The sequence below is a fragment of the Pseudorasbora parva genome, chromosome 17 (genome assembly GCF_024679245.1).
Source record: "Pseudorasbora parva isolate DD20220531a chromosome 17, ASM2467924v1, whole genome shotgun sequence".
Taxonomy (NCBI): domain Eukaryota; kingdom Metazoa; phylum Chordata; class Actinopteri; order Cypriniformes; family Gobionidae; genus Pseudorasbora; species Pseudorasbora parva.
Window position 1 is genome coordinate 16252614 of NC_090188.1, and position 27676 is coordinate 16280289.

The 27676-nt window shown below is 36.2% G+C and overlaps 1 protein-coding gene across 2 annotated transcripts; it reads left to right on the plus strand.

Annotated features, from left to right (window-relative positions):
• On the plus strand, positions 1-26439 carry si:ch211-51a6.2 (neurotrypsin). Of its 2 annotated transcripts, XM_067421485.1 has the most exons (14): positions 1-2633; positions 4727-4769; positions 10432-10674; positions 14879-15017; positions 15115-15293; positions 16176-16323; positions 19132-19310; positions 19467-19608; positions 19789-20003; positions 21292-21433; positions 21514-21792; positions 23546-23668; positions 23802-24082; positions 24816-26439. In XM_067421485.1, the coding sequence occupies exons 1-14, from the start codon at positions 2553-2555 to the stop codon at positions 25136-25138; spliced, it is 2517 nt and encodes an 838-aa protein (XP_067277586.1). In that variant the 5' UTR covers positions 1-2552; the 3' UTR covers positions 25139-26439. The 2 variants fall into 2 exon arrangements, with proteins under 2 accessions (XP_067277586.1, XP_067277587.1); XM_067421486.1 differs by lacking the exon at positions 4727-4769.
• Positions 26440-27676: the final 1237 nt, after the last annotated feature.

A 27676-nucleotide genomic window follows, 5' to 3' on the forward strand; every position in this document is an offset into this window, starting at 1 on the left:
GACCCCAAAGGAAATGCTGTCTGCTATAGATCTAAACCTTGCTCAATCACGACATTGTAAATTTGCTGCTGTTGAACTATTGTCAACAGGACAAACTTGAAACAAAAAATGAATCAAGCAACAATGAACAGCCCAAAATACTTTAAGATCTAAGCCTAAAATAGCTACAGCTATGCAAAATGGTGTTACCATGTCAATGCCACTCAGATATTATTTTAAATACTACAGTGATTTCCTTAACCTGTTATATTCCATAGGCATTTAATGTTATATACAGTAATCCATTCCAGTCTCCAGTTACTTAAGCATATATAAACCAGATTAACACCCCCAGAACAGAGTGTGGATGAATGCCAAGCAATGCAGCCACACCTTTAAGCATCAGATAAGAGAAAACCAACGATTATGAGTTGTTTGTTTTGTTGTTTTTAGCTCCTTGATACCTGATAAAAATATTTTTTTAGCTTTGATCCAATTTACAAATTCTTACATTTTAAGTAATGATGTAATCTTAGTTAGTGTGTCAGGGTGAGCACATCCTCTTCAGAAGGATTAGAATAAATATTATTTTATCTTTATGTATAAAGACCAACAAAACTGGACACAAGTAAACTGATCCTACAGATGAATGAATTTAAGTATAGTTGAATATGAATAACATGTTTTATTGTGTTCTGGTTAAAAAGAGCCTTTGATCTTTTATTAAATTATGAGTAAGTGATTCAGGTATTGCTAACTTCTATTGAAGCATGTATGAATGGTGAACAATGTGGAATGAGGTCTATTCAAGTGTCTGTATACACAGGTGAACAATGCAAGACATGGTGAGCTCAACCACCTGTGTATCGAGGCTCTAGTTTTTCATGTATTTATAAAACCCAAGAGATTTAAAAGTTATTTTTTTTCCCAAGTGGTTAATAATATCCACCTTATCAACACATGCCCTTTGTCCCATGTTTGGAAAGTTATAGGAGTTATTGAAAAGAGCAGGAATTCCTTGTCTGTCTGTTTCATATTTGCCATGTTACCGCAAAAGGTCTGGGTTCTCTGTTTACAAGCTTAAGGCGCATTTTAGGTCTGCTGTACAAGCGTCTGCTGAGTTATTCAAAAATTTCTGAAATTCATAACGATTTTACATTTTGGCGAAATGGTGGCTTATTCAGATAAACTTGTACAATTATTGTACATTTTTGTACAATTTGCTTTCGCCCCACTGATGCTTACTTTTTCCTCAGTTTCTGTATGAATTGTACATTGAACGATTCATTGTACTTTGCTGTACATTGTTTTAATTAAACATTTCTTTTCATTTATTGATTTTAATGGTAAAAGACTATAAAAATGTGACAATAACCTGTTAACTGGTTAACAGTAAGTTAATCTAATATATACAATGAATAACTAACCTTACATAAAATACTGTTCAATTTACATATTGTTGTAAGGGTAAAAGATCAAGTGAAACAAAATTAAATTGACATTCCCAGAATTCCCTGCATGACACTTCACATTTGATGTATATATGCATTAGATGATGTATAACAAGGTTTCTTCTTATAGATCTTTCTAATCAGTTATGTAATGTTGTTAAATTAATGTTGGTTTACTTTAGGGTCATATGTGTTGATAGTGTTTTGTATTTGGGTGAATGACTGCGCCTTTTATATATTAGTATTTACCTTCTCAGCTTGGGATGATCTTTGATTCATCATGTGGCTTTTTCATCGCCACCTTTATTGGTGGGTGTATTACAATGTTACAAAACACATATTAGCATAGGTCGGTATATTAACATTATATCAGTTAGGCTATATGCTTTTTTTTAAAGTGTAAATTTAAGTTAAATATGTAAAACTTGAATTGTTGCCATCATATTTTACGGTAAGGTTCTGGCAACCACAGCTGCCAGTGTTTTACACTAATTTTAAATAAGAGACAATGACCAAACCAAATGAGTGGTTTACAGTAAATTTAAAAAAGCACTTGTTTAATTAGTTTAACGTAATACTTAAACGTTATTTCTTCACTAAACCAATTTAAATACTACTTTTTTAAATCTACCAAATAAAACTCATAAGTAGGCCTTTCTAATGAATAGTTATTATTAGAGAAATGGCAAACGATAGTCACTATTGGATAACTAATAAAAACTAGGCTACTATAAAAATAGATGCTAGTTAGTTTAAAGGAAATACATGTTTAAACGGCTTGCCATAGGGGACAGCCTTAGTGCACTGTGCTCCATAAATGTTTATGTCCTATAATCATCTGTAGTGTGTACTGAAGGCTGCAGAGCGGCGTCTCTTCTTTCCGTGTCACCTCCTCAGTGAACAGAACAGAACAGAACACGAACCTCAGTCAGACCTCAACATGGGAGGGGTGTCAGTCGCGTCTTTGGACTTTTAGAAGTTTACACAATATTGTTTTGTTCTATTTGAATATTTCTGATTTTTCTTCTGTAACATACATTTGTAAATATTTTGAGGCGGAAAGGCGTCCCACTTTCCCTGTTTGCCCGCGGACAGCGATGATGGGACAGTTGTGCTGGATGTATGATCAATGACAGGATGGACATCACTGGGATCCTCTCTATCGCTGCTGTCTTTCGTTTCTCTATCGGTGTCTACGGCGAGGTATGTAAACGCAGTTTGCTAGGATGACTAATAAGTTCTTAGTCAGCTCACGAACAGTCGAACTGATTTATTCATTGACTTGTTTATTTGGGTTTTAGTGGAGAGTTCAGACGGCGACAAAAGGCTGTTTTAGGCTCTCCTAAATATGTTTTTGTACATTTTTCTTCTGTTAAATGAATGGAAGTCGACACGCGAAAACTGTTATATTTTGATCCTGCATGTAATTATTAGGCTACATTGACATCTTCACTAAAGTGTGTGACTAACGCCGTGTATCACGTGAAAGTGGGGTAAATGTTGCAGAAGGAATTATCATGCAGTCTTTGTTCATTTTTGTGGCTGAGGTGTACTTTGCCCCGAGTAGCCAACATTTCATCTCTTTAAAGGATTTAAATAATCACGAGATAATTAGAGCCGTATGCATACACGTTCTCTATCCTGTTTCCATGCGTTAAACGTGTTTTTTTATTTTTTTTTATTTCTAGCCTGTTTTTTTTATTGTATTATCATTCTCTACTAAATAAAAATCATGGTTACACCATTGTATCTGTCCTTGTTACAGACAGTTTATACATTTTATTACTGAGAGTAATATTAACAAGTAGGCTAGTATTAGGGATAGAGTGGTTAGTGGTTTTTCATGCATTTATGCAAAATTTACTGTTATTACGGTAATATATAAACAGTACTACAGTAATATAGTGTTACCAGTAACATTTCCTGATTTCAGATGGTTAAAAATTATCTTCAGCTAGTCTGCTGTAGCCTGACAAGCTGAATATTGGACAAAACCCTTCTTTAAAACATATAGGCTACAAGAAAGCCAAAAAACTCTTAAGCTTTTTCAGCAAGGATATTTGAATAATCAAAACATTCATGGAAATAATTAAAACAGAACATAATGCTTATCTACCTTAATGAGTTGGGAGAATATACTCAATCTGTACATACTTAACAACTATGTCTTCAGGTCAATAATTGAGTTATAGTGTTTGATCTTTTATTGTGTTTAATCATAAACATATTTGTATGAAATTGTTCCTCCATCAATATTCAGTTCACTGTTCACTTTGTAATCATAAAACAAAGCCATCAAGATTTTGTGGATTTCAATGGTTTTCAGTGGGCACACAATGATCACAGGTGGGTGCAGTTTCTTAGGACAATCAGGCAGTTAACATATACTTGCTGCTGTTGTTTAGTCTATTCCTGAAGTCTGAAGGTTTAAGGAACTTACACACTCTCTACACTGCAAGCATCCTGTCCCGTCGCTTGCTTGCTATTTAGTCAGGATGAGGGAGAAGTGTGAGCTCACACAGTAGCAGTCACGTAATGGCTTGATGGTCATGAAAGTGTTCTTTGATCTCAGCTGTACTGCTGAAGCAAAACTCCTCCACACTATTAACTCATGTCTTTGTGACGTTTTCCTGTCGTAAAGCAACGGATACTTTGATAACCTTCCTCCAGGGAGAAAACCTTGCTGGCGGCTGGTTATTGGGATCAAAACAAAACACCCTAACAAATAACATAACTGTATCCTTTCCTGCATGCGTATAATTCATAATTCATATCTAGCCATTCACCTTACTTATTTTTCATACCCTTATAAAACTGTCATGCACATGAAACATAAAATAAAAAGTTTCATTGGCATCTATGGTTCTATGAAGAATCTTTCCATTGCACAAAAGGTTATTTGTAGTGGAAAAGTCCTTTTAGATTGTTAAAATATTCTTAAATCTAAGAAAAATGGGTTCTTTTAAGAACTCTTTGTGGTTCTTTGAGGAACCAAAAATATACAACCCTCTTAAAAATAAAAGGTTCCAAAATGATGACATCACTGCAGTGCAAACAGCCATTTTGTAAGCTTTCATTTTAAGAATGTGGCACCGGAAGGTATCAGATTGGAATATCATGGTACTTTCGTATAATATTAAACAAAATACCAATAACAAAATTATGTACCAAATTATTACCCATTAATTTCACAAGGTAATTCAAAGAATATGGTACAGTACATGTCTAAAAAAACTTTAAAAAATTGCTGGTTTGTTAGTGAAATAAGTAAACTGACTGTTGTTTTGTCTTCATAGGCAAGACAGAGCGCTGTGTACCTAAATTCCCTGCAGAGCTCAGGTAGGCACTCGCATGCATTTACAAGTCTATATTTTTCACTATTTCTTAAAGGTTGAAGAAAGGTGCAAGCTGGAATCCTATTTTGTTTCTTTTACGGGAATTGGTGATATACCCGCATCTCTTTTGTGAAAATATTTGCTTGGGAAATTAAATTACGCCGCCTAATTCAGGCAGACACTGATTGGTTGCAGCTGAAATGTCACTGTATTTTGTTCTCGTAAAGAGCATCTCTTTCGATGCCAGTAACCGCATCTCTGCTTGGCTCTGTATAATACAACATTAACTGATGCAAAATCACTCGACTGTCAGGAGATATATTTCTCGATGTTTCCCTGGGGCAGAATTAAAGAAATACTCAACCACAACAATTGCTCCTCAGACAAGTGGAGAGAGACAATATTCAATGTGCTTGTATATAAGTGAAGCACAAACACTTACTGATGACAGCGAATGGATGTGAAGCAACTGTGGCATTGATGGGCTTTAAAGCTACTTTGAGATTGAATACCCCACTGTTGTTTTTGCATTTTACACGTGCCATATTCATATTCTGTGAACTTTATCGCTTTCCTTGCCTTCCAAGTCTGGGCAGGTTTGTGTGCTGACATCCTTAGGGCAGGATGCTGAAATCTACTCAGCCTTCCCACAGAACCGTCAACCTACTCCCAGTTCATGCTGGGGCAGTGTGAGATTCCTCTATGATTGCCTCATCTGTAGACTTGTTTTACTCAGGCCGGCAGTCTCTGCTGTTAAACAGCTTATATTTAGTCTCTTGTGATACCACCAGGAGTCTTGTTGGTGGTCTTTATCGTGCTCTATAACTGTAACACTATGAGAAATATGACTGGAACTCTACCCTGATGCTATTTCAGCAAATTGCTTTACTGTATGTACAGACCGACATACAGCACGGAACCTGAGCTCTCACGAGACAAGTGTGTGCAAGAAAGGATTTTGGACTGCTGAACTATTAACCTGCCGATGTATAAGAATGGAAACTATTTGTAATGTTGAAGATATTTTTAAATTGGTTATTATTAAATGCTATGGTGTCCAAAAGTCTAATCGTACTAAATATTAAACGAAACCACAACAATCAAATCTTTTCTCTCTTTTCTCCATAGATCACATTTTATGATCATAACACAGTGTATGGTGTTATGTCATTGACTGCACACTGCACATATTTATAATGCTTATGAAAAAGAATATAGAGTTGATTTTTGCAAGCTTTCAATTTTTTTTCTTCTTTTTTGAAATGCACTATATATTGCCAACAATTACAACCAGATATATAGCCAATAGATTAAAATATAATTTCCAGTAATTGCCTGAAATTATATATATTTTAAGTTATTGGATATATTTTTGGTTGTAATTATTGGCTCTATATAATATTTGATAATGATTATTATATTATATTGTATTGTATTGTATTATATTATATTATATTATATTATATTATATTATATTATATTATATTATATTATATTATATTATATTATGTATTGGTTATCTGCAAAAAAAAAATTATCAATATATATTATATTATATTCATTATATATTATATTATATTACATTACATATTGGTTATCTGCAATAAAAAAAATTATCAATATTTTATCATTAGATCATGGAAATCTTTTTTTTTTTTTTTTTTTTTTTGATAGATGTCAGAAATCTATGTCAATGTCATCCTCTTCTTTTCCCTAAATCAAGAAAATCATAAAGGGTGGCTGGAGGTTTAAAAATGACTCGCATTGGATATCCAATACTGTTCTCTTAGTATAAACATGGTTTTTAATAAGATATGGAATGATACTGTGTGAGTTTACAGTTTACAGATACACTTTGTTTACAGTTATATTTGGAATAATGTAGACAGAAGAGGGCGACGTAATAGAGTATCAGTGATGCTTTAGCGCTAATATGGGCTATCAGTCTTTTAAGTGCACTCATCTCAGCTCAATAAGTCTATGCTAAAGTAATCCACACAAGCAGAGACAGGAGTTAGGCTATGTGTCCACGTCGCGGGGAGTAGATTTGTATATGCATACAGGTGTAAATACTTTTCTAGTGTTACCTCTGCAAGCATTTTGGCCCATAGTGCTCACAGTATGAGACAGTCTCATCTCTCTCGCCCTAAGGGTTTAGCACCTGTTCGAAAGAGAGACTAGGGCACATTGTCCTCTGTTTGATCCTGCACAACAGGCCTATAAATTAGAGAGAGATGATCAGTTCTCTTCCCTTTGGTGAAACTTATTTGCCTACACAAATGTTTTATATAATCTGAAATTATATGCATTATGCTTTCAGCAAACCACTAATTGCTCTAAAGATAGTGTCATATGAGTAGTCTTTAAAACCTCATTCGATTCCCTTTTATAAATGCCTCCATAGCGCCAATGAAGTGACTACTACTTTTGAAATATGCCTATCTTGTGGTGGATGGATTTAACATCTGTCTCTTGTCTGAAAATATGTAAAGACTTTAGTTAGGCTTGCGTTTGGACGGTGGGCACAAAGCCCAGGACTTTCTCCCTTTCTAGTCACATTTCCAGACTTGCAGCATATGGGGAACAACATAAGAAATAGCTAATAAATTATGGTTTGCTGTATTAAATGATTGTTTAAATACTTACAAATTAATTTAACAGCTCACACTAAAGCATGAAATTGAATTGTTGTTTCTGGCCTCCTGCTGCACATAAATTGTATTAGAGAATGCTCGCTCACATGAGACTTGTCTAGAATATATCAGGTAATTTTGCTCCAAGTCACAATATTTCTGTTTACTTTAATGGTTTTGATTAGAATAATTTGGAAAAGGGGAGTTATGTGACTAACTAATGCAAGAAAGCAAAAGTACATTGGTAAATAGAATCATTCCTTAATGTTAATTATTTCGAAAATATAAGCTACTTTGTGTCCTTGTGCATGAACCACACACACATACACACAAGTGTCATTTACGATACATCACAGTCTAATTGAGGACATGCCTTTAACATTTTGCTTTAGTTTTCATTGTGTTTTGGTTCTGCTTTCCTTCCTTGTTTCCTTGTCATTTGGCCTGGTTTCCCAGTGTGTTTGATTAATTGTTCCTTTTACCTGTTGTCGAAATGTATTAGCCCTTTAGTTCTTCTGTGTATTGAAGTCCTGTCTTCATTCAGTTCTTATTTCAGTGTCATCAGTGTTAAAGGGTTGTTTGTTAGTATGTTTTCCCAAATTTTTCTGTGAGTTTTTTGGATTAAAGACTATATGTATTGAATTCTCCTTCGTCGTGCGCTTTCTGTTTGCAGCCACCCTTTTGTTTCTCAATCCAACCACCATGGTCCTGCTGTTCTTTTGTTATGCCTGAAGTAGAGGGAGTCTCACACCAGGAATTTTTTGAGGTTGGTGTGCCAAACGCAGTTCTCCGTCCAGGTCCAGGGCACACCTTGGATATTTAGCCAGTACACCAAGTTGAGCTGCACCCTGCCCCGGAGCCTGAGCCTATGGACATGTCTGACCAGGTGAGTGAACCGGCAACAACACCCAACCTCAGGGAGTTTAAGAGGGAAGCCCCGCACACGCCCCCACTGCTGGGAAAGAGTGTTGCCTGGCCTCTGGTGACTATCTGTATGATTTTGGAGAGGATATTTTGTGGCATCAACTCTTCAGTGCCCCTCTGGTTCTACCCAGCCCAGTTTCCTGTTTATCTTCTGGTTCTGCCCAGCCCCATGTCACCTGTGCTCCTTGTGATCACTCCCAGCCTCCCTCTCCCACCTCCTCTAGAAGAGCCGGCCAATTCCCCGGGTTCATCTTGGCGTGAGGATCCCCTGTCTTCGCCTCCAGCCACCAATCGCCGGACTCCACCATGGTCCTCCAACCCATCAGCTTCTCCTTGGCTCCATGCCTTCCCTCTGGCTCCGTCGTTGTCATCAATCGCTCCGGCTTCACCATGGTCTTCCGGGTCCTTGTCTCCACCTCGCTCCCACATGTTGACAGCTCCACCTTGGCCCTCCAGACCTGTGGGTTCACCCTGGCTCTGTGTTTCTGTGGCTCCATCTGGGTCTTCACCTTGGTCCCTGCTTATGCTTGCAGTGGCCTGGGTCCCTGTCTGGCTACTCCTGCTCCTGGCTCACATTGGCTCCTCCCACCCTCTACTCCCCCATGGACTGTTTTGCCTGTTTCTTTTTGTTTTCACCCCTCTCCAGCTGCATCCTTCACCAGAGTCTCCTCCCTTCCTCCTCAGATGGACACTTCTCCGGGCGTGAGAGCTACTGCAACGTGTGTTCTGTATTGGTTTAGTTTCCATTGTGTCTTGGTTCTGTTTTCCTTGTGCCTATTTCCCTGTCATTTGGTTTCTAATAAATTAGCCCTTTTGTACATCTGTGTAATTCAGTTCTTTGTTCGGTGTCCTCAGTGTTAAGCTGACAGTATACACTGTATTTTATGCGTACATGAGCGCATGCGCACAGTCGAACGCACAGCCTTGCAAAGTATTCTTCTTTTGACTTGTATGCGTGCACAGGCATTCAACGCATGCATTTTGAGCAATCTTTCGCCACGAGTTTCAACCCATATAAATATTGCAAACTATTTGCTGTTACAAAAATCTGACAGTGCGTGTTCAGTATGCGCATACTTTTTTTAATTGCGTTATATGCACATTATGCTTACCCTCGTTTATGCGTAAAAAGTAAAGTATACTTTGGCCTTTAGGGGGTTGTTATTCTGGTTTTCTAAATGTTCCTGTGATTTTTTTATTTATTTAATTTATTTTGTATTATTTTTAGGGGGGATTAAAAACCATTTGAATTGAATTCTCCTTTGTGGTGCGCTTCCTGTTAGTCGCCCGTGACAATACCAAAGACACTTGTTTTTATATAATACTAAGCCCTAACCCTACCCCTAAATAAAAAAATATTTATCCTTTTTAGGGCAGAAAAGTAAATAATACTCTATTAATATATATATAGTTTATTTTATAAATTATATTATTTTATATTACTATATATATATATATATATATATATATATATATATATATATATATATATATATATATATATATATATATATATATATATATATATATATATATATACAATAATAATATATATATTACTATATATATATATATATATATATTGTTTATTTTATAAATTATATTATTTTATATTATATTACTTTATTATATTATTTATATAATAAAATATTTGTATTATTATTTTAGTTTATATTATTTATTACAGTATATTATACAACCACATACACATACATTGTATAACCCATCACTATAAGGCATGTAAAGTCTGAATCTGTGTTTTATCTAGTGGGTCCTCACGGATCTTGCTGTTCCAGCAGTACAATAAGCCATCATTAGTATCTAACACTGCTGTCTGCACCCAGAGGAAAGACTGTAGGGTTTTTCACTCATAGAAATAAAGTTACAAAATAAGAAAGCTAATAAGACCTCCTTAGGATGCATCACTGCTACTTTGCGTTAACACAAGGTCCTATCATTTTAGGTCATGCTCTTTTCTTCATGCCATTTTTAAATGAGTTGAGTTTATTTTGCCACTGCATTAAAATATTATTTTATGCTCTACCCAGGGCATTATTCAAGTAATTTGAATGCTAAATTTAACGTATAAAATGTGTGTTTTTCCCATAGGTCCTCTGTCCTGCTCTGAGGGCTTCACTGAGCTGGGTTATTACAATGGATCTGTGTCTCAGACAGACTCTGGCTCTTCCTGTCTAAAATGGACTGACTTTCCAGACTACATGCTGCAGTACCCTGGTCGTGGACTGGGTGACCACAACCACTGTAGAAATCCTGACCGTGAATCAAACCCCTGGTGCTTTTTCAGACAGAAGTCAGGAGCCATAGGATGGGCCTACTGCGACTGCCACCAAGGTGAGCTTTCCTTACTGTTTTTTTATTGATTGATTTATTTTCATTTTAATAGCTTTTTGTATTACTTTGAGTTTTGAGGGAAAGTAAGGGCTCATTCACATATAATGTGTTTTTTAAAAGTTGACCTTTTAACTACAGCGCTGCATTTTTAGAACACTGTGCATTTTGTGTGAACAGACCCTACCCTAAGGGCCCTATTATACACCTGGCACAATGCGGCTCCAGGTGTGACGCAAGTGTTTTTTTGCTAGTTTCAGCCTGACGCATTTTTCATTTTCTCGTCCAGTGTCATATTAGCCTGACAAGCCAGACCCACATCAAAATGTTTGGTCTGGAAACTCACCATTGACAGGGCTCAATCTGAGGGGCGGGATAAACGGTTGTCTTTCAAACTCCCTCTGCACGCGATAGGATAGCGCTACAACCAACCAGAGCAACGAAGGTGAAGCAGAGCTTGTTGATAGATTAAACATTCACTGTATCCGGTCGGCTAAACTCGGAACACATCTTCCCTTTTTAAGAATGACTTCAGTGCCGTTCTTTGTTCTTTTCTCCAAGTCTTCCAGAATCGCAGTCAAAGCTGATTCGAAAGACCGTTTCGAAACACCGTTCGCCAGTTTCTGTGTTTACTAGAAGCACGCAAACACAACTCGGCCGTCGTCATTATGGCCCCGCCCGCCGACTCTATACACGATGTGATTGGCCCGTCCAGAGTGAGGGGAATACAGCTCAGAAGGGTATTGAGAGTTCCTAGACGACACTTGCGGGCAGATTAAATTGGCTGCCGCTAGGGTGCGTCTAGATTTCTAGGCTAGTGTCATATTGTTTAAATAGCAAATGCATTTGCTCCCATTTCTGAACCCATGTTCTGGTCTGAAAATGAGGTGTGTTAAGGCGCGTTGCTATTTTGAAGCATCTGAAATAGACTGCGCCATTGACCAACAAAAACCTGGTCTTAAAGCTACGCTGTGTGATATTTTCCCCCATCTAGCGGTGAAAAGGTATATGACCATCCAGTGAATATTAGTTCCTGTTCCTCTCAATTCTGATTTAGTTTTAACTCCTATGGTGGCCGATTTAGTCCAAGATTAACATGGCAATCCCCCTCTTCACGTTTGACACGGTGCCATCGAGTGTTAAATAGTGAAAGGCGAAGCTTGAATTTATTGGTATGTCCCTCTTTGGCTAATGTTCTTTCAAGATGGAGGGGCAACATGGCGACCGGCATTCGAACCCCTCACCCGTATGTAAACTTACAAGAATACTTTATTACTTGAAAGAAGTAAATATACACTAATGAGCACATATATTTTTGAAAGAACTAAGTGTTTTAGCTAAGAATAAACTAAAAAAAAGTTGCTTTAAAAAAAAAAAAAGTGTAGCTTTAAGTCAATAGTGCAGTATTTTTTTTTGTTATTCATAGTATGTATTCATAGTATTCATAAATATATCCACCTATAGGCAGGTCCACAACATAGCAAACCACAATCATTTTTTAAGTATGAAAAATTATAGGATTAAAATGTAAAAAATGTATTATATTTGTGTACCTAAATATAAAAATGCCTACATGTCATAATGGATAATCATTGCGTGTATCAGAATTAGCCTACCTATTTGCAGTAATGGCAAACAAGCAGGCGTCATTAGATGAACAGATCCATTTCAACAGATCTGAGAAGTGTTTTTCCGTTTACCAATTCCGCCATGTACATAACGGATCTGCCATGGCGTGAGTGCCTCTGGCTTTTAAAGGGAAGAGACTCTAATTGGTTTATTGCACGTTATGCCCAAAACACACCTATTGCTCATTAAGAGAATAGGGACAACCCTTTGAAGACCATGCACCGGCTGCGCCTACCATTTTTCCTGTATTTAAACTAGCAAAAGTGGATTCGAACACGCCCTAACACAAGTGCACTTGTGCCATCCGCTCAGATCATTAAAACCAACCAACACAAGCAAAACTATTTCTAAACTTAAGCCTGAAAACACATTGATTTACTCATAATAAAATTTGTACAAAATTATGAGCATGCTAGTTATCATTACAGAGAGTCTAGCATGACTTTCTCATGGTTCATTTTAGACATCAGAGATATACTGTGAACCAGCTAAGTTAGAATTTGTTAAATTATTCACTGAATATGTTCTAGACATAATAAATGTACCCACAGAGTTGGCTAATTCTTTTACATTTTGATTATTCTAAAATTATTCATCGTTATGGTCAACTGTACTTTATGTATATATGTATTTAAAGATTTATTCACAGGTTTATTTTTTTATCTAACTTACAGTTTTATTTATAGGTTTGTTTATTTATTTATTTTAGGTAAAAATGTTTAGACCTATTTGTCTAGAGGCAGTACAAAAACAAACTAAATCCATTTTACATAGAGAATGAAGCACAAGCTAATTTGTATCTAAGTTTCCTTTTTATATCTCTAAGTCCTTTATATACAAATCCCATACATTGCCATTACAATTAAAATACCTGCAGTACATACATACCGTAAATATGAGAAACAACTGGGATATTAAAACATGCATAAAATATAAAATAAAAACATTTGGAGCTGTAGTGCATGGTTGCAGATGGCTCTAGTCTAGGTACATTTGGCCTAGAAAAGTTCTTACTGGATCACCATGGGTTTGGTTTCAGTTTATTAAGCAAATGTGTCCTGGTGAGTATTTGTGTCATTGCTGTCATATTAGCGTAGGTGGTGTTGTACAGAAGCTGAGTGATGTTTATTACTGCAGTCACAGCAAACAGCCACAGCCAAGGATTCTCTCTGTCCTCTCTTTTTATTACCCTCTATTCATCTTCCCCTGTCTATGCATTTATTGTCTAATAAGCAATCAGACTTACATCCCTCATGTGGATTTGTTATCCTCTATTACTCTCATTCGAAAAGTGTGTGTTCACTGTCTGGATCTCTTTGTGCTGGTCTATCATCACCTGCCTGTGTCTGTGGTTCAGTCGCGAGTTGGTGTTGAAATTTGTCTGCCTTATCTCTGGGAGCTGTGATTATCTCTGTCTGCCTCTCTCCTCCTTTTCCTTTCTATGTAATGACATTCAACTGTTACAGACTAAACAAAACAATTAGTGTGTGTATTTAAATTCACGTCTGTGAGTATGACGTGTGGCAGCAAGATGATCATTTTTAAGAGTGTCTCTAATGTAGTATTTCTACTAATTATAGAGAGTTGATTCACAGAGTCTGTTAATGTAAAGAGAGTCGGGTAAGAGAATTTAAGTTGTCCTCTAGTCAAGGAGAAAGAAGACAGAGGTAAAAGCTAATTATATTTCACGATGTCTGCTCTCAACTGAATATAAAGAAGACAGTAGCTGCAACAATAAGGAAGTGGAGAAATGGATTTCTCAAAACATAAAAAGCTTTTCACACAGCTTTTCCCAGATTAGGGATAAGGTGTGTCATGTAAAGAGATTAGTGTTGTCAAAAGAAAGCTACCGACTTCGGTACCAAGTTGGTACTAAAATTTTAATAATGTGACAACACCAGCATTTCTTTCTAGCAGTTTAAGCGCTGTTGAACAGATTCTTAAACAGAGTGACCATTGTGTTTACACACTCAACATATATGTCTGTGAACAACCGAAGTCGGTACTTTTGACAACACTTAAAGAGACGAGTTGAATCATTAAAAATAAAACACCTGATGAAGATACATTGAATGGTAAGCGAGACACTTGCGTACAATGTTAGCTAAACAGTTGCTTACTCTCATGACACAAAGCAACACAGCTAAAACTATTCTTAATATCTTGGACTTTGGATGTTGAAAGTAGCCTATATTTACCTAAATGAATGAATGAATGAATGAATGAATGAGTCATGTATATAGCGCTTTCATATGTACTACTGTACACTCAAAGCGCTTTACACTCATGACAGAGGTGTCTCCTCAACCACCACCAGAGACATCACTATAATAAACCTATCCAATGTATCTGCACCACATTTGTTTTTTGACGTGATACACCACCCAGCATACCTGGTTAAAGAAGTCACAGCTCGTATGTATTTGAGTCACCTACTTATATATACATATTTATTCTCATCCCACTCTCTACAAATCAGTGGATCAAGTAAAAGTCTTACAGTCAAAAGAAAAGTTCAAAGATTTGTTATATGTCAAAATCTTTGAATATAATTTAGATTCTGCACCTATTCCTCCAGGTGAGGCTCGGTTGGTGGGAGCTTCATCTAATAAGAGTGGTCGTCTTGAGGTGTACCTCAATGGCCGTTGGGGAGCAGTGTGTGACACCCACCTGACCGATCGAGATGCCAGTGTGATCTGTAGACAACTGAGGCTCGGGTATAAGCTGCAAACTCTATTCATTATCAGCTAGAGGCTCTCTACTGATTAACACTCAGTATATGCTCTCATTTAATTACCTGCTAACTCCCAACAGTGAAATCGGCACTGCGCTTCGGCACTCTTACTTTGGACCTGGATCTGGTCTCTTCCACTTTGAACGTCTTGGCTGCCATGGCAATGAAGATTCTCTGCTGAAGTGCCGGAGCCGGAAATATGTCTCCGGCGACTGTAACCATGGCAATGAGGCCGGAGTCGTGTGTGCTGTTCCAGAGGGCAAGTTTGTTTTTCATTCGAGTGGGGTATATATGCTTTACATTTTTATCCATTTAATTTGTTATTTAATATTTTGAAAGGTATATAAATACATACATACATATGTTCATACATATATATAAAAAGAGAGAGTGAGAGAGGAAAGAATGCAAGTTAGGAAACATTATCTTTGTCACATGCTGTCAATTTCATTTCTCAGAGTCACAGTTCCTAAAGCAACAGCCAAGCTTCCTGTTTCTGCTGATCATACTCCTATATATTTTCAACTGTGTTATAGTGTGGAAAGGCCTTCTGTGGAGCTAAATGAAGACAGAATTCACGACAGTCAGAAGTAGGGTCATAAAACGTGTGCCTGTTGTAATGGGACAGTTTGCTAGAACAGGGTCAGGTATATTTAGAGAGAGCTGTGAATTATTCACACAGAAACATTAGGAAGGAGAAAGCAATCTGAGATCTCTGAGGCTTTGCCAAGGGTTCTTACACATGTCCCCATCCTTTGCCATGCACACGTACATGCTGCAAAGTATTAGTATGCCATATGTGGGAGACCTATATCTTGTAGGTATCTCTAGTAATGCATATAATAGAGTTTTAAGCTTCTGCTTACAAAATACTGTGAAATGTTTCACTGATTATTTTTTCCTAATCATTATTTTACTGTGTCCTTGTTACATGTTACATGTAATTGCTGTAATAATAACTATAAATTATGCATAATTACATCCAACTAACCTTGAACCAAGCCCTATTCCTATCCATACCTGTGTAGTAAGTACATGTAGTTAATTATTATTACTCAGTACTTAAATGTATCATTAAAATAATGCAACCTCATTCTCAGCTACAAATTGGATCATCGGTTGAATGGACTGTTTTGTTTAGGCAATGGTGCCCCCCTGAGGCTTGTGGGAGGCCTTGAAGATTTTGAGGGGCGTGTGGAGGTGTACCATAATGGGAGGTGGGGTACTATCTGTGATGACGAATGGGATGATATCGATGCTGAAGTGGTTTGCAGACAGCTGGGATTGGGGTAAGAAATATGTCATAATATGTGTCCTTTTTGATGCCAAGGATCCCCAAATATTATTTCACATACAGTGAAACCAAAAATTGTTCAGATACCAGATATATTTTTGTACTAGTGGGTGCAGGACACTATAGTTCATTTATATAAATGAGGATAGCAAAATAAAATAAACTGTGACATATTATATTCAACATTTCTCCATACATATTACCAGTAAAATGTATAAAACATTTGGGACCATAATTATTCAGACACTTTGACCTGACCATGTTTTGCTTAAGTGTTTTTCTTTAATTGCTAATGCAACCTTTTACACCAAAGGCTGAACAAAATGAAGCATTACTTGGTAATTGGCTGATCTAAATTGGTATTATCTAATTGTGTACTTAAATGTAATAGCTGATTGGTTGATTGTAATCCATTACATGAGTTCTTGTCATATTTTATTACCATTTTCTAAACTATAGAGAATAAACGGTGATAATATGAGAAAATGTTGAAGGTGTCTGAATAAACTTTGGTTTGACTGTGAAAAATCCCAATTATACAATAATGAGTGGGGTTTTTTTGTTTTTAAGAAGAAGCAAAAATTATTTAAAATATCTGGAAAATATTGATTGCCTATTAAGTTGATAGCTTGTCTGCCTTCTTTTAGAACAATTTTAGGTGTATAAAATGTTAAAATAAAAAACTGATTTTATTTTATTTCATACATTTTAAACTGAGGCTGTCGATAAAAAGAAGAAAAAAATCATTGTGAAAATAATCATTTGGTTTTGGACCAGAAAGAATGAAACTGTAATAATATTAAATTAAATAAATTAAATGTTAAAACAAGTTAACTTTGACAGCTCTAAAAATACATTTAGTAACAAAACAAAAAAAAGTTATCTTATAAGCAGGAGTACAAGAATGATTGCAAGTTCTTCTAATGGTGCTTAAAAGCTTTTGCAAGTAAGGACATAATTAGGATGTTATTGAGCTCTTTTCTGTTTAGATCATATTTAGAAATGCTTTGCGTTTGCGCTGGGAGACACTGATGATGTCATGCACAAATCTGAGTGCTGCTTAAAAGGGCAGTCCTTTTTTACACACAAACACGCACTAGCACAGTAAGTGAACTTTATTAATATAGATGAATGGAAGGAGTGTATGAATGATTGATGGGGTGCAGGGATTCACTCCATGAATCTGCAGTGGGATGGAAAGTTTACCCTTCTCCGTCCATGTAACACCATGCTCTCATTATACTCTTCTGTACATTATAAATAATGAGGATCTTTAATTGCTTTGCAATGTAAGTATCATTACAAAGTCAACTAAACTAATATGCTACCTCTGTATCTTTCCTTCCCCTAATTTTTGGTCAGTAAGATTTTTAACACATTTTTGAAAGTCTCTTTTGCTTATTTATTTGATAAAAAATACAGTAACAGTGTCATACAATTGTCACATTATTACAATTTAAATAACCTTTTTTATTGTAATGTACTTTAAATTTTAATTTATTCTTGGCTGGCAAAGCTGAATTTTGAGCAGCCAGGTTAATCCATTCTAAATAAAACCTAATAGCAGTGCCCACATTACAACTATAATGGTACTGGCATAGAGTATTGAGATCTTTTGATAAATTTTCACAACAATTTTTTTTTCAAGCAAATGAATGACAAAATAATTGACTGCCAGAATCCATCCAGCTTTAACGAGCTTGAGCATTTCAAGCGGCAGACTACACAACTGCAGCATGTGCTTATCACACATAAATGCGTATAAATAGTACGAGTGTGCAATGTCGTGGAATGTATACGCCAAAACTCATTTTCGCGTGCATATGATGCGCACTTTATGGCGTATATATGACACGCGCTTGGGTAGGTTTAGGGTGGTGGGGCGTATATATGACACGCGCTTGGGTAGGTTTAGGGTGGTGGGGTGGGGGGTTCGTACTCTTTACATTGCACACTCGTAATATTTATATGCATTTTTGTGAGAATACCCTGAATAAACAGAACAATATCGTGCATGGGTGGAGATGCTAATAGTTATCTTTATAGTTATTGTTCTTGGTGTGAATGGGGGAACTTGGTGGTTACTCCAGGTTTCAGTGTCACATGAGCATTAAAAAAATCATTCTGATTTGCTGACCAAGGAACATTTCTTGTTATTATCAGTGTTTTGCAGCTGTGTTCTTGTGGAAACCATGATGCATTCTTTGATGAATAGAAAGTACTGCATTTTGAAATATCTTTTTTCTAATATTATAAATGTCTTTACTGTCAATAAACTTATAAAAAATGTTTACTTTAATGTAAATAAAAGTATTTGCTGGGAAGATGAATCTGTATTTAAACTGGGTCATCAGTGTAGTAGAAATGTGAAATTATTTTTGAATTTAGTGCTTTGTAGACTGAGAAAAGACAGAAAATGTATTTTTGTCTCATGGGGATGAAAGACTACAATTTCCAGAACGCTTCAAAACATGCGGAAATGGCTCCCTCTGTTGGCTGTAGTCTTTAGCCTTTGGCCAAACATTCCTCCTATGATGCAAATATCATCAATTTGCGTCAAAGGATGAATTTTTCCAGAAATAAAATGCATAAATTTCTTTTCTCAGGGGGATATGAGGGGGGAAAGCACAATCATTTGAATATACTCCAGGGTTTCTACTGATACAAAGCCATATGCTAATCGCTGAAGTAACCCTTTAATTTCTTTCTTTTTTTAAAATACTGACCCCAAACTTTTGAAAAGGAATGCGTTTCTTGACTGTTTTGGCACTGCAATGAATCACAGACAGTTGTTTATTTTTAGCGGTGTACCAAAGGCGTGGACATGGGCACACTTTGGGCAGGGCACTGGGCCTATTGTACTGGATGGCGTGCACTGCACAGGAAACGAGCTATCTCTTGAGGAATGTCCTCATGCTCCCTGGGGGCGGCACAACTGTGACCACATGGAGGATGCTGGAGTGTCTTGTAACCCATTTACAGGTGAAGATGAGCTTTGTCAGACATCACTGCCCATATAATAATAACCCATTGAAAGTACTGTAGGGACCAAAAGCCCTGCCCCCTTTTTACTTTTATCACCATTTTATCTCTGTAGATGTGAATAGATTAAACTTATCCATGCTAATGCTGCTGTAGATGGAGTGTTGCGTCTAGTAGGAGCTGATAGCCCATGGGAAGGACGCCTTGAAGTTTATTACGCTGGAGAATGGGGCACTGTATGTGATGACAACTGGACTGGACGTCAAGCCCAGGTGGTATGTCGACAGCTGGGTTATCGGTAAGCTGATTGATAACATATTTCTTATGTAAGCATATGATGTGCTACTTTGAAGTAATTAAAAGCAGCACATTTTTACATATTAGTTGTTTTCGTGTTTGATTTGAGTAGTGTGTAACTGTATAAGTGTTTCTTTTAGCAGTCTGATCTGTTGCTGCAATACCGCTGTGTGTTCAACAGAGGGCGTGCTGAGATGGCTCCTGATGGGATGTATGGGGAGGGTACAGGGTTGATCTTGCTGGATGAGGTGAAATGTGAAGGGGGCGAGAGCTCTCTACTGGATTGTGCTTACGGTCAGTGGGGGCAGCATGACTGCTCCCACAGTGAAGATGTGGGCATACGCTGTGAAAGAGAAGGACAGAACAATGAAATCCCCGAAGTGGCTCCTGCCACAGGTGCGTAAACTCCATGTAAACACTTTTATTATCTTTATAATCATCAAGGGTAACACAAAATCCTAACCAGATGTTACACAAGAAGAAACAAGTCCCTTTTACACTTTTAAGAGCCCTCCAAAACAAACCAGATACTGGGAAACGTCATCTAAATGATGTTTGCATATTTATATGGTTATAAAAAATAAGGATTGGACATGGTGTAAAAATTATTACAATCATCAGAAAGTGATAAGTTGCTCTTGATTAAAATAATGTGCTTTTTGATTTTCCGCCATCTAAATCAGTGGTTCTCAATCATTTTTGACTCCAAGTTCACCGACATCAGGCATTTTTTGAATTCTTGAAGCTAAACCTAATTAGACAAATGGGACACCCTATGGTCTAGTGGACTTAACTAGTATGTGGTGGCCATTATAAGTCTATAAAACGGTAAGTGCATATGAAGTGTGCCTTTTGGGGAATGGACAAAAACATATATATATATATATATATATATATATATATATATATATATATATATATATATATTTTATTTGACCATTTTTAGCTTTGGTAAAAAAATGTGATGCATAATAGAACTTTTAAAAGACAATATACTGTAAATCAAGCATAGCGTTAGTTCTGGCAGGTCAAGTTTGCATCAGCTGACTGTCAGCTGATCATGTCTACCTATCCGCTTGTTAAGTCGTGACGTAAGGAATGCCGTTTCTGGGTCCAAGCCTCAACTCGTTTCACTTGAGAATGCCATTGACGCCCATTTATGAGCGCGATTTATTCATATTAAACATCAAACGTTTAAAAAAGTTTAACATTTGAAATACTTACAGTCTACACAACAGTCTCTGTGCTCACAGCGTCACTTACATTACTATTTTAACGATTTAAAAAATATGAATTACTGTCTGGCCATCTAGAATTTTGGTATGGAGAAAAAGGTTATGATTATAGCTTTTTTTGTAGTATCACACCCCATTGTGCGTGTATATTAGCACCGTTTGTAGTTTTTCTTGTGGTATAAGATAGAGCGTTTGGACCCGGAAGCGCTGCCGCGTGACGTCAGCCTTAACAACCGGATAGGATTATGATGCCTATCACAGCATGCATTAGCTCCTTCAGTATCATCAGCAGCTATCAGGTTTCTCCAGAGCTCTTGTACCCTCCTTCATCCCTGGCTCCTCCTCTCGTCAGTCAGGATTTGGCAATCAGACTAAATTCCTGAATTATGTTTCCAAGTCTATAGAGGCCCATCTTTTCTGTGCTGTATCTAGCTATGCTGTGGTTCCAGGTCCCCTGGTGAGGCTGGTGGATGGTGAGAGCCGTAAGGAGGGCCGCGTAGAGGTGTTTATTAATGGCCAGTGGGGCAGCGTGTGTGACGATGGTTGGAATGACATCAACGCTGGAGTGGTCTGCAGACAGCTGGGATTCATGTAAGTATGTTTCATGTGATTAAATAAGATCTTTAAGTCTTCAGACACTTATTTGTTTTCTCTTTCCTGTTCGATATCAGTGGGGTCTCGAAGGCACGCTCCATGGCTTATTTCGGCGAGGGCCAGGGTCCCATCCATCTTGATAACGTAAAGTGCATTGGGACTGAGGCTTCATTAGGGGAGTGTTCAGTTGTAGGCCTGGACGCCCACGATTGCAGGCACAGTGAAGATGCAGGTGTCATCTGTGATTACACCACTGAACCTGTAAAGTACAGCGGCATGAGCAAGCAGGAATGTGGTTTGAGACCCAACACACAGAGGCGCAGGAGAAGGATCATTGGAGGAGACAAGTCTCTACGGTAATGAATGTCATAGGTTTAATTTTATTTGCTAACATTGTAACATATGCATTGCATATATTAATTGCTGTATTTATTGTTTATTGGCCAGTTGCCATTGTTATTGTCTTGTATATTTGATATGAGATCACTGTGATCTCAGGGGAACATTATATACCGGTAATGTTTTTATATTTACAGTTACAAGAAAATTACTTCTTCTTTATAATTGGAGAAGGCATAGTTAACCAAAAATAAAAATTCTTTCATCATTTCCTAACCCTCATGTCCTTTCAAATCTGTATTTCTTCGCTGGAACACAAAAAGAAGAGATTTTTAAGAATGTGCTACCCACTCTTTTCCATGATGTTTTTGTGACACTGATGTTTTCACATCACAGAATTAAATTACATTTTAAAATATATTAAAATATAAATCAGTTATTAGTTAAATTTATTGTTTTTACAATGTTACTGTTTTACTCTTTTTTTTTTAAATACAAAACCCAATTCCAAAAAAGTTGATACACTGTACAAATTGTGAATAAAAACAGAATGCAAATCAAATAAAAAAATCTAATTTCAATATTTTATTTAGAATACAACATAGATGACATATCAAATGTTTAAACTGAGAAAATGTATAATTTTAAGAGGAAAATAAGTTTAAAATGTAAAATTTCATGGCATCAACACATCTCAAAAAAGTTGTGACTAGGCCATGTTTACCACTGTGTGGCATCCCCTTTTCTTTTTATAACAGTCTGCAAACGTCTGGGGACTGAGGAGAAAAGTTGCTCAAGGGAATTTAGAAATAGGAATGTTGTCCCATTCTTGTCTAATACAGGTTTTTAGTTGCTCAACTGTCTTAGGTCTTCTTTGTCGCATCTTCCTCTTTATGATGCGCCAAATATTTTCTATGGGTGAAAGATCTGGACTGCAGGTTGGCCATTTTCAGTACCCGGATCCGTCTTCTACACAGCTATGATGTTGTAATTGATGCAGTATGTGGTCTGGCATTGTCATGTTGGAAAATGCAAGGTCTTCCCTGAAAGAGATGACGTCTGGATGGGAGCATATGTTGTTCTAGAACTTCAATATAGCCTTATAGATACCTTTTAGCATTAATGGTGCCTTTCCAGATGTGTAAGCTGCCAATGCCACACACACGCATGCAACCCCATACTAACAGCGATGCAGGCTTCTGAACTGAAGCTGATAACAACTTGGGTTGTCCTTGTCCCCTTTAGTCCAGATGACATAGTGATCCTCTGCCCATCTTGACTTCTGAGAGACACTGCCACACTGAGAGGCTCTTTTTATAACCAATCATGTCTCCAGCTGACCTAAGAAGTTGTACATTGGTCCTCCAGCTGTTTCTTATATCTACATTTAACTTTTCCAGGATCTTATTGCTACCTGTCTCAACTTTTTTGGAATGTGTAGCTCTCATGAATTCCAAAAATGAGCCAATATTTGGCATGACATTTCAAAATGTCTCACTTTCAACATTTGATATATATATATATATATATATATATATATATATATATATATATATATATATATATATATATATATATATATATATATATATATATTCTATTATGAATAAAATATAAGTTTATGAGATGTGTAAATTATTGCATTCCTTTTTTATTCACAATTTGTACAGTGTCCCAACTTTTTTGGAATTGGGCTTGTACAATAAGAATGTTGTGTATGTTTTATATCTATTTTTATTATTTTTTAAACCATATTTGACTGTCTTGTAGTGGGGACTGGCCGTGGCAAGTATCTTTGTGGCTGAGGTCTCAATCGAAGGGCACACATCCACTTTGTGGGGCGACTCTCATCAATTCCTGTTGGGTCATTACTGCTGCTCATTGCTTCAAGAGGTGAGACAGCGACTGTGCTGACATCTAGTGGCTCTCCACAGAATGATTACCACTTTACACTGTTACAATATATGTTTTTCATGACATCTTGACAAGAAACAAACATGCTGTGCATGAACATCTCCTTTTTCAGGTTTGGTTCTGACCCCTCCCGTTACGTGGTGCGGCTCGGTGACTACCACACAGAGGAGAGGGATGACTTTGAGCGCACTCTCTCTCCAGAGCGCATAGTGATCCACAGGAAGTACAGCAGCCAGGGCTGGGAGTATGATATTGCCTTACTGAAGTTGAAGGGCACAGATGGGAACTGTGTGGCCTTTAACCCGCACACTAATGCAGTTTGCCTTCCGGCTCACAGCAACAAGAAGGGCAAGAGGCCCATCGCCTGTGTTATTACCGGCTGGGGAATTACAGGTACTGCAAACTCAAACATATTCAAAGTGATTTGAACACATTGATGATTATTAATTGTTTCCTTTCAGAATGGAAGACATATGCTAATAATGCTGGGTAAAAACAATATAAATACAAATTATTTATAAACAATATATTACATAAAATAAGGGGGAACAAACTATTTTTGCAAAACAAATACAGTATACAGTTTAAAATACAGTAATATTCAAAAGTTTGGGTTGGATTTTTTTTTTTTTTTTTTTTTGATGTCTTTAATGCTCACCAAGGCTGGATTTCACTGCATTTTATAATAAAAATACAGTAAAACATACTGTCACACATTATTACAATTTAAAAGCAGTTTTCTATTTTATTATATCAATTAAATTTTTTATTGAATTTGAAATTAAATCAAAATTGAAATAATTATTTTGCATCTTTACTCCAGTATTCAGTGTCACATGATCCTTCGGAAATTATTCTAATATGACTTGCTGCTCAACAAATATTTCTTATTATTTTTCATGTTGAAAACAGTTATATATTTTTGATGGAAAGTGATATTCTTTTCTGAATAGAAAGCATTATTAACATTATAAATGTCTTTACTGTCACTTGTTGAATAGAAGTATTACATAGTAAATCTCATTGACCTCAAACTTTTGAACGTTTCTGTATATATTTTTATATAATGTCATTTATTTACATACTTTGAAATGTTGCTTATTTTTCTTTCTCATCTTGTATTTAGACTCTGAGTATTCCCGAACACTACTCCAAGCCTGGGTTCCGTTACTGCCCTCCTGGAAGTGTAAAAAACGCTACGGCAGTCGCTTCACCAGCCGCATGTTATGTGCCGGGAGTTTGTCGAATCATCGGCGTGTGGACAGTTGTCAGGGTGACAGTGGGGGTCCACTAGTGTGCCAGAGCGATGGTGGACACTGGATGCTCACAGGAGTCATCTCCTGGGGTCACGGTTGTGGCGACCCCACCTATCCTGGTGTATACACACGGGTCAGCCGTTTCCTGAAATGGATTGAGAAAGTCACCCACAGCCCCCCTGCCAAAGCGTGATGTTACAGTGTTGACATTAATGCCACTTACTGCATTGTATAAATATATATCATGTAATGCCTATGAAAGGATCACCAGCTGACCATTAGGTTTAAAGCTGGTTTGATCCAGTTTTTTGTGTTGCACATTTTAACACTTGCACCATGCCATTTCATTTTCATTTCGGTCCACTTGAAACGTTTGTGTACATGCACAAGAACATAAAGCCACAAATTTATGTTTTTGAGGGACAGCTGCATTAAGTGAGTGGAATTTTATGAGATTGAAAGGTCTTTAACAGATAAGCCTTTGTAAATAAGTCATTTTGCACTAATCTGCATGCCAACAAAATGGAGCATCTGTGGGAGTTATATGTTTTGGTCTGGCTTTTCTGGATCAGGACCTTAAATTAAGACACATATTGCACTTAAATATGTTTTGGTAAGGAGCGGCATGCATATATGAAAATATTCTTCAACATTCCACTTGTATGTTGGTTATTTGTACTCTTGTTGAAGGTATGTAGGGTACGACTACCATTTTTGGGCTTACAATTCAGTTTTTTTCAAGTGGGATGTGGAAAACCAGTGTCAGTTTATTTGTACATATACAAATTTTCTCCTGAAGAGATGTAATAATATCATTGATATGAAGTATTGGACGGTTAATCAGCTGGATGACTTAAGAGACAAATTATGAGATGGGAGGAGCGAAAAATATATTTCAGTGCTTTTGCAAGTGAACCCAAAAGTGAGCAAATGTAAATGTATTGAAATATATTTATTTCTCAGATCTCATATTTTTTTTCATCACCATGTCCCCTTAGGGGGTTTGAATAGTATGTTGTAGGAAAATATTACTATACAAAAACACTAATATCCTGGGCAACAGATAAAAGTTAAAACTACGCACAGACTTTAAAAGCTAAACCTTTTCCAAACCTTTTTCACATTATAGTCAGAATCTGCTGCTGAAAAGTAAAGGATGTTATGACTTACCATATTTCTGTCAGTCATTATATTACATTGTGTAAGTTATGTTAAAGGGTCTTGAGTGATGCTACATTTGCTTCTAGTGTTTAGGTTTTTGTATTTATTTACACAAGAAGATACAGGCTTACAAATGCATTGTTTTGTCAAGAATTGTTGAAATTTGGCATAAACAGAAGAAGAGATTGAGAAGTTATTTGTCATTTTTATTGGCAAAACTTAAAGTATAATAATGTAGTCCATTCTGTTTAAATTATTTAGATGTTTTGGTTCTTGATAATCTATGAACAATATGCTTTTCATATATTCCAAACAGAAACTTTGATGTAAAAACCTAAAGGTTGTGTTATAGTATGCCAAATTTAGCCTTGTTTAAACCAGTTTAGCCATACTGTGAATAGTCAAATGTTTAGACACCAACTTTACCAAACATAACATGGAAACAATGGGATAAACAGCATGCATGTCCTTCTCTGCACTTTATTTTCTTATTCTAAAAATGATGATGGGAAAGCAAAAACAAGCTAATCAAAATGCATAGTGTAATGTGAAGGCATCTACAATGAATAATTTATCTCCAAAATTGTGTTTGCATTAAATGTTTAAAATGTACCTTGACTGCATTAACTACATTTGAACTGGCTCATTAAAAATAAACACATGAATTATTTGAATATGAATTATTATTGTTAATAGTGAAACAAACTCTTTCAGACCCTAATTATGTTAAGAGAAATAAAAAATATGATCATGCTTTGTGTCTGCTATCAATGCAGACACTTTTTTTTAATAACAAATATTTATTATTAAAGTGTATTTCAATAAACATTTATTCGGAAAAAAAGTGAATAAATAAAAACATCAACATCCACATAAATATATGTATGAATTTGTTGTAGATTATGTTGTTTTGTCAATTAAAAATAAGGAGAAAAAAATATTACTGGAATAACTAATAAAACAAATATTTAAAACAACAAACAGTTTGCATGCCGACATACTTCTAAATGGTTTTTAAGACAGAAAATACAGTTGGTAACCTTTATTAAACATATTAAAAACATTTTTTATTACCTCCAGCAGTTTTGCAGAAATATTGAGACTCACTATCCATTACTTTAGACATAATAATGTCCCTAGTTTGATAGCATGACTTCTCTTACTAACATCACCAATTTTTAAAACAGACACATAATTACTTTTTTTAATGATAAATATAATAGAATTATGGCATATTTGTCTTTTACATGCTGTAACAGATCTAATTTAAAATAGGCCAAGTTATTATATATTACCAAATTATATGGCACCAAATTATTACTACTGCTACCTACTAATAATAATAATAATACTTATTTTTATTTAAAAAAGGTTTATAAAACGCCCACTGGAATGGGTACTGGCTCTCAAAAAGATAAAAATGCACTATTTTTGTGATACAAACACAACAACATAAATTGTTGCATCGCTCAAAGAAGGTCTATCCAAATCACTATCAAGCATTCCCTATTTGATTTTGAATGTGAGCTTGTCCCAAATCACACAGTCCAAGACTGTCAATCGAACCATG

Bases quoted from the DNA above. Each gene is read 5' to 3' on its own strand.
- si:ch211-51a6.2 (XM_067421485.1), top strand. From the start codon at position 2,553: ATGATCAATGACAGGATGGACATCACTGGGATCCTCTCTATCGCTGCT. The intron at 16,324-19,131 runs GTAAGAAATATG...GTTTATTTTTAG, and splicing joins TGCAGACAGCTGGGATTGGG to CGGTGTACCAAAGGCGTGGA. The intron at 21,434-21,513 runs GTAAGTATGTTT...GTTCGATATCAG, and splicing joins TGCAGACAGCTGGGATTCAT to TGGGGTCTCGAAGGCACGCT.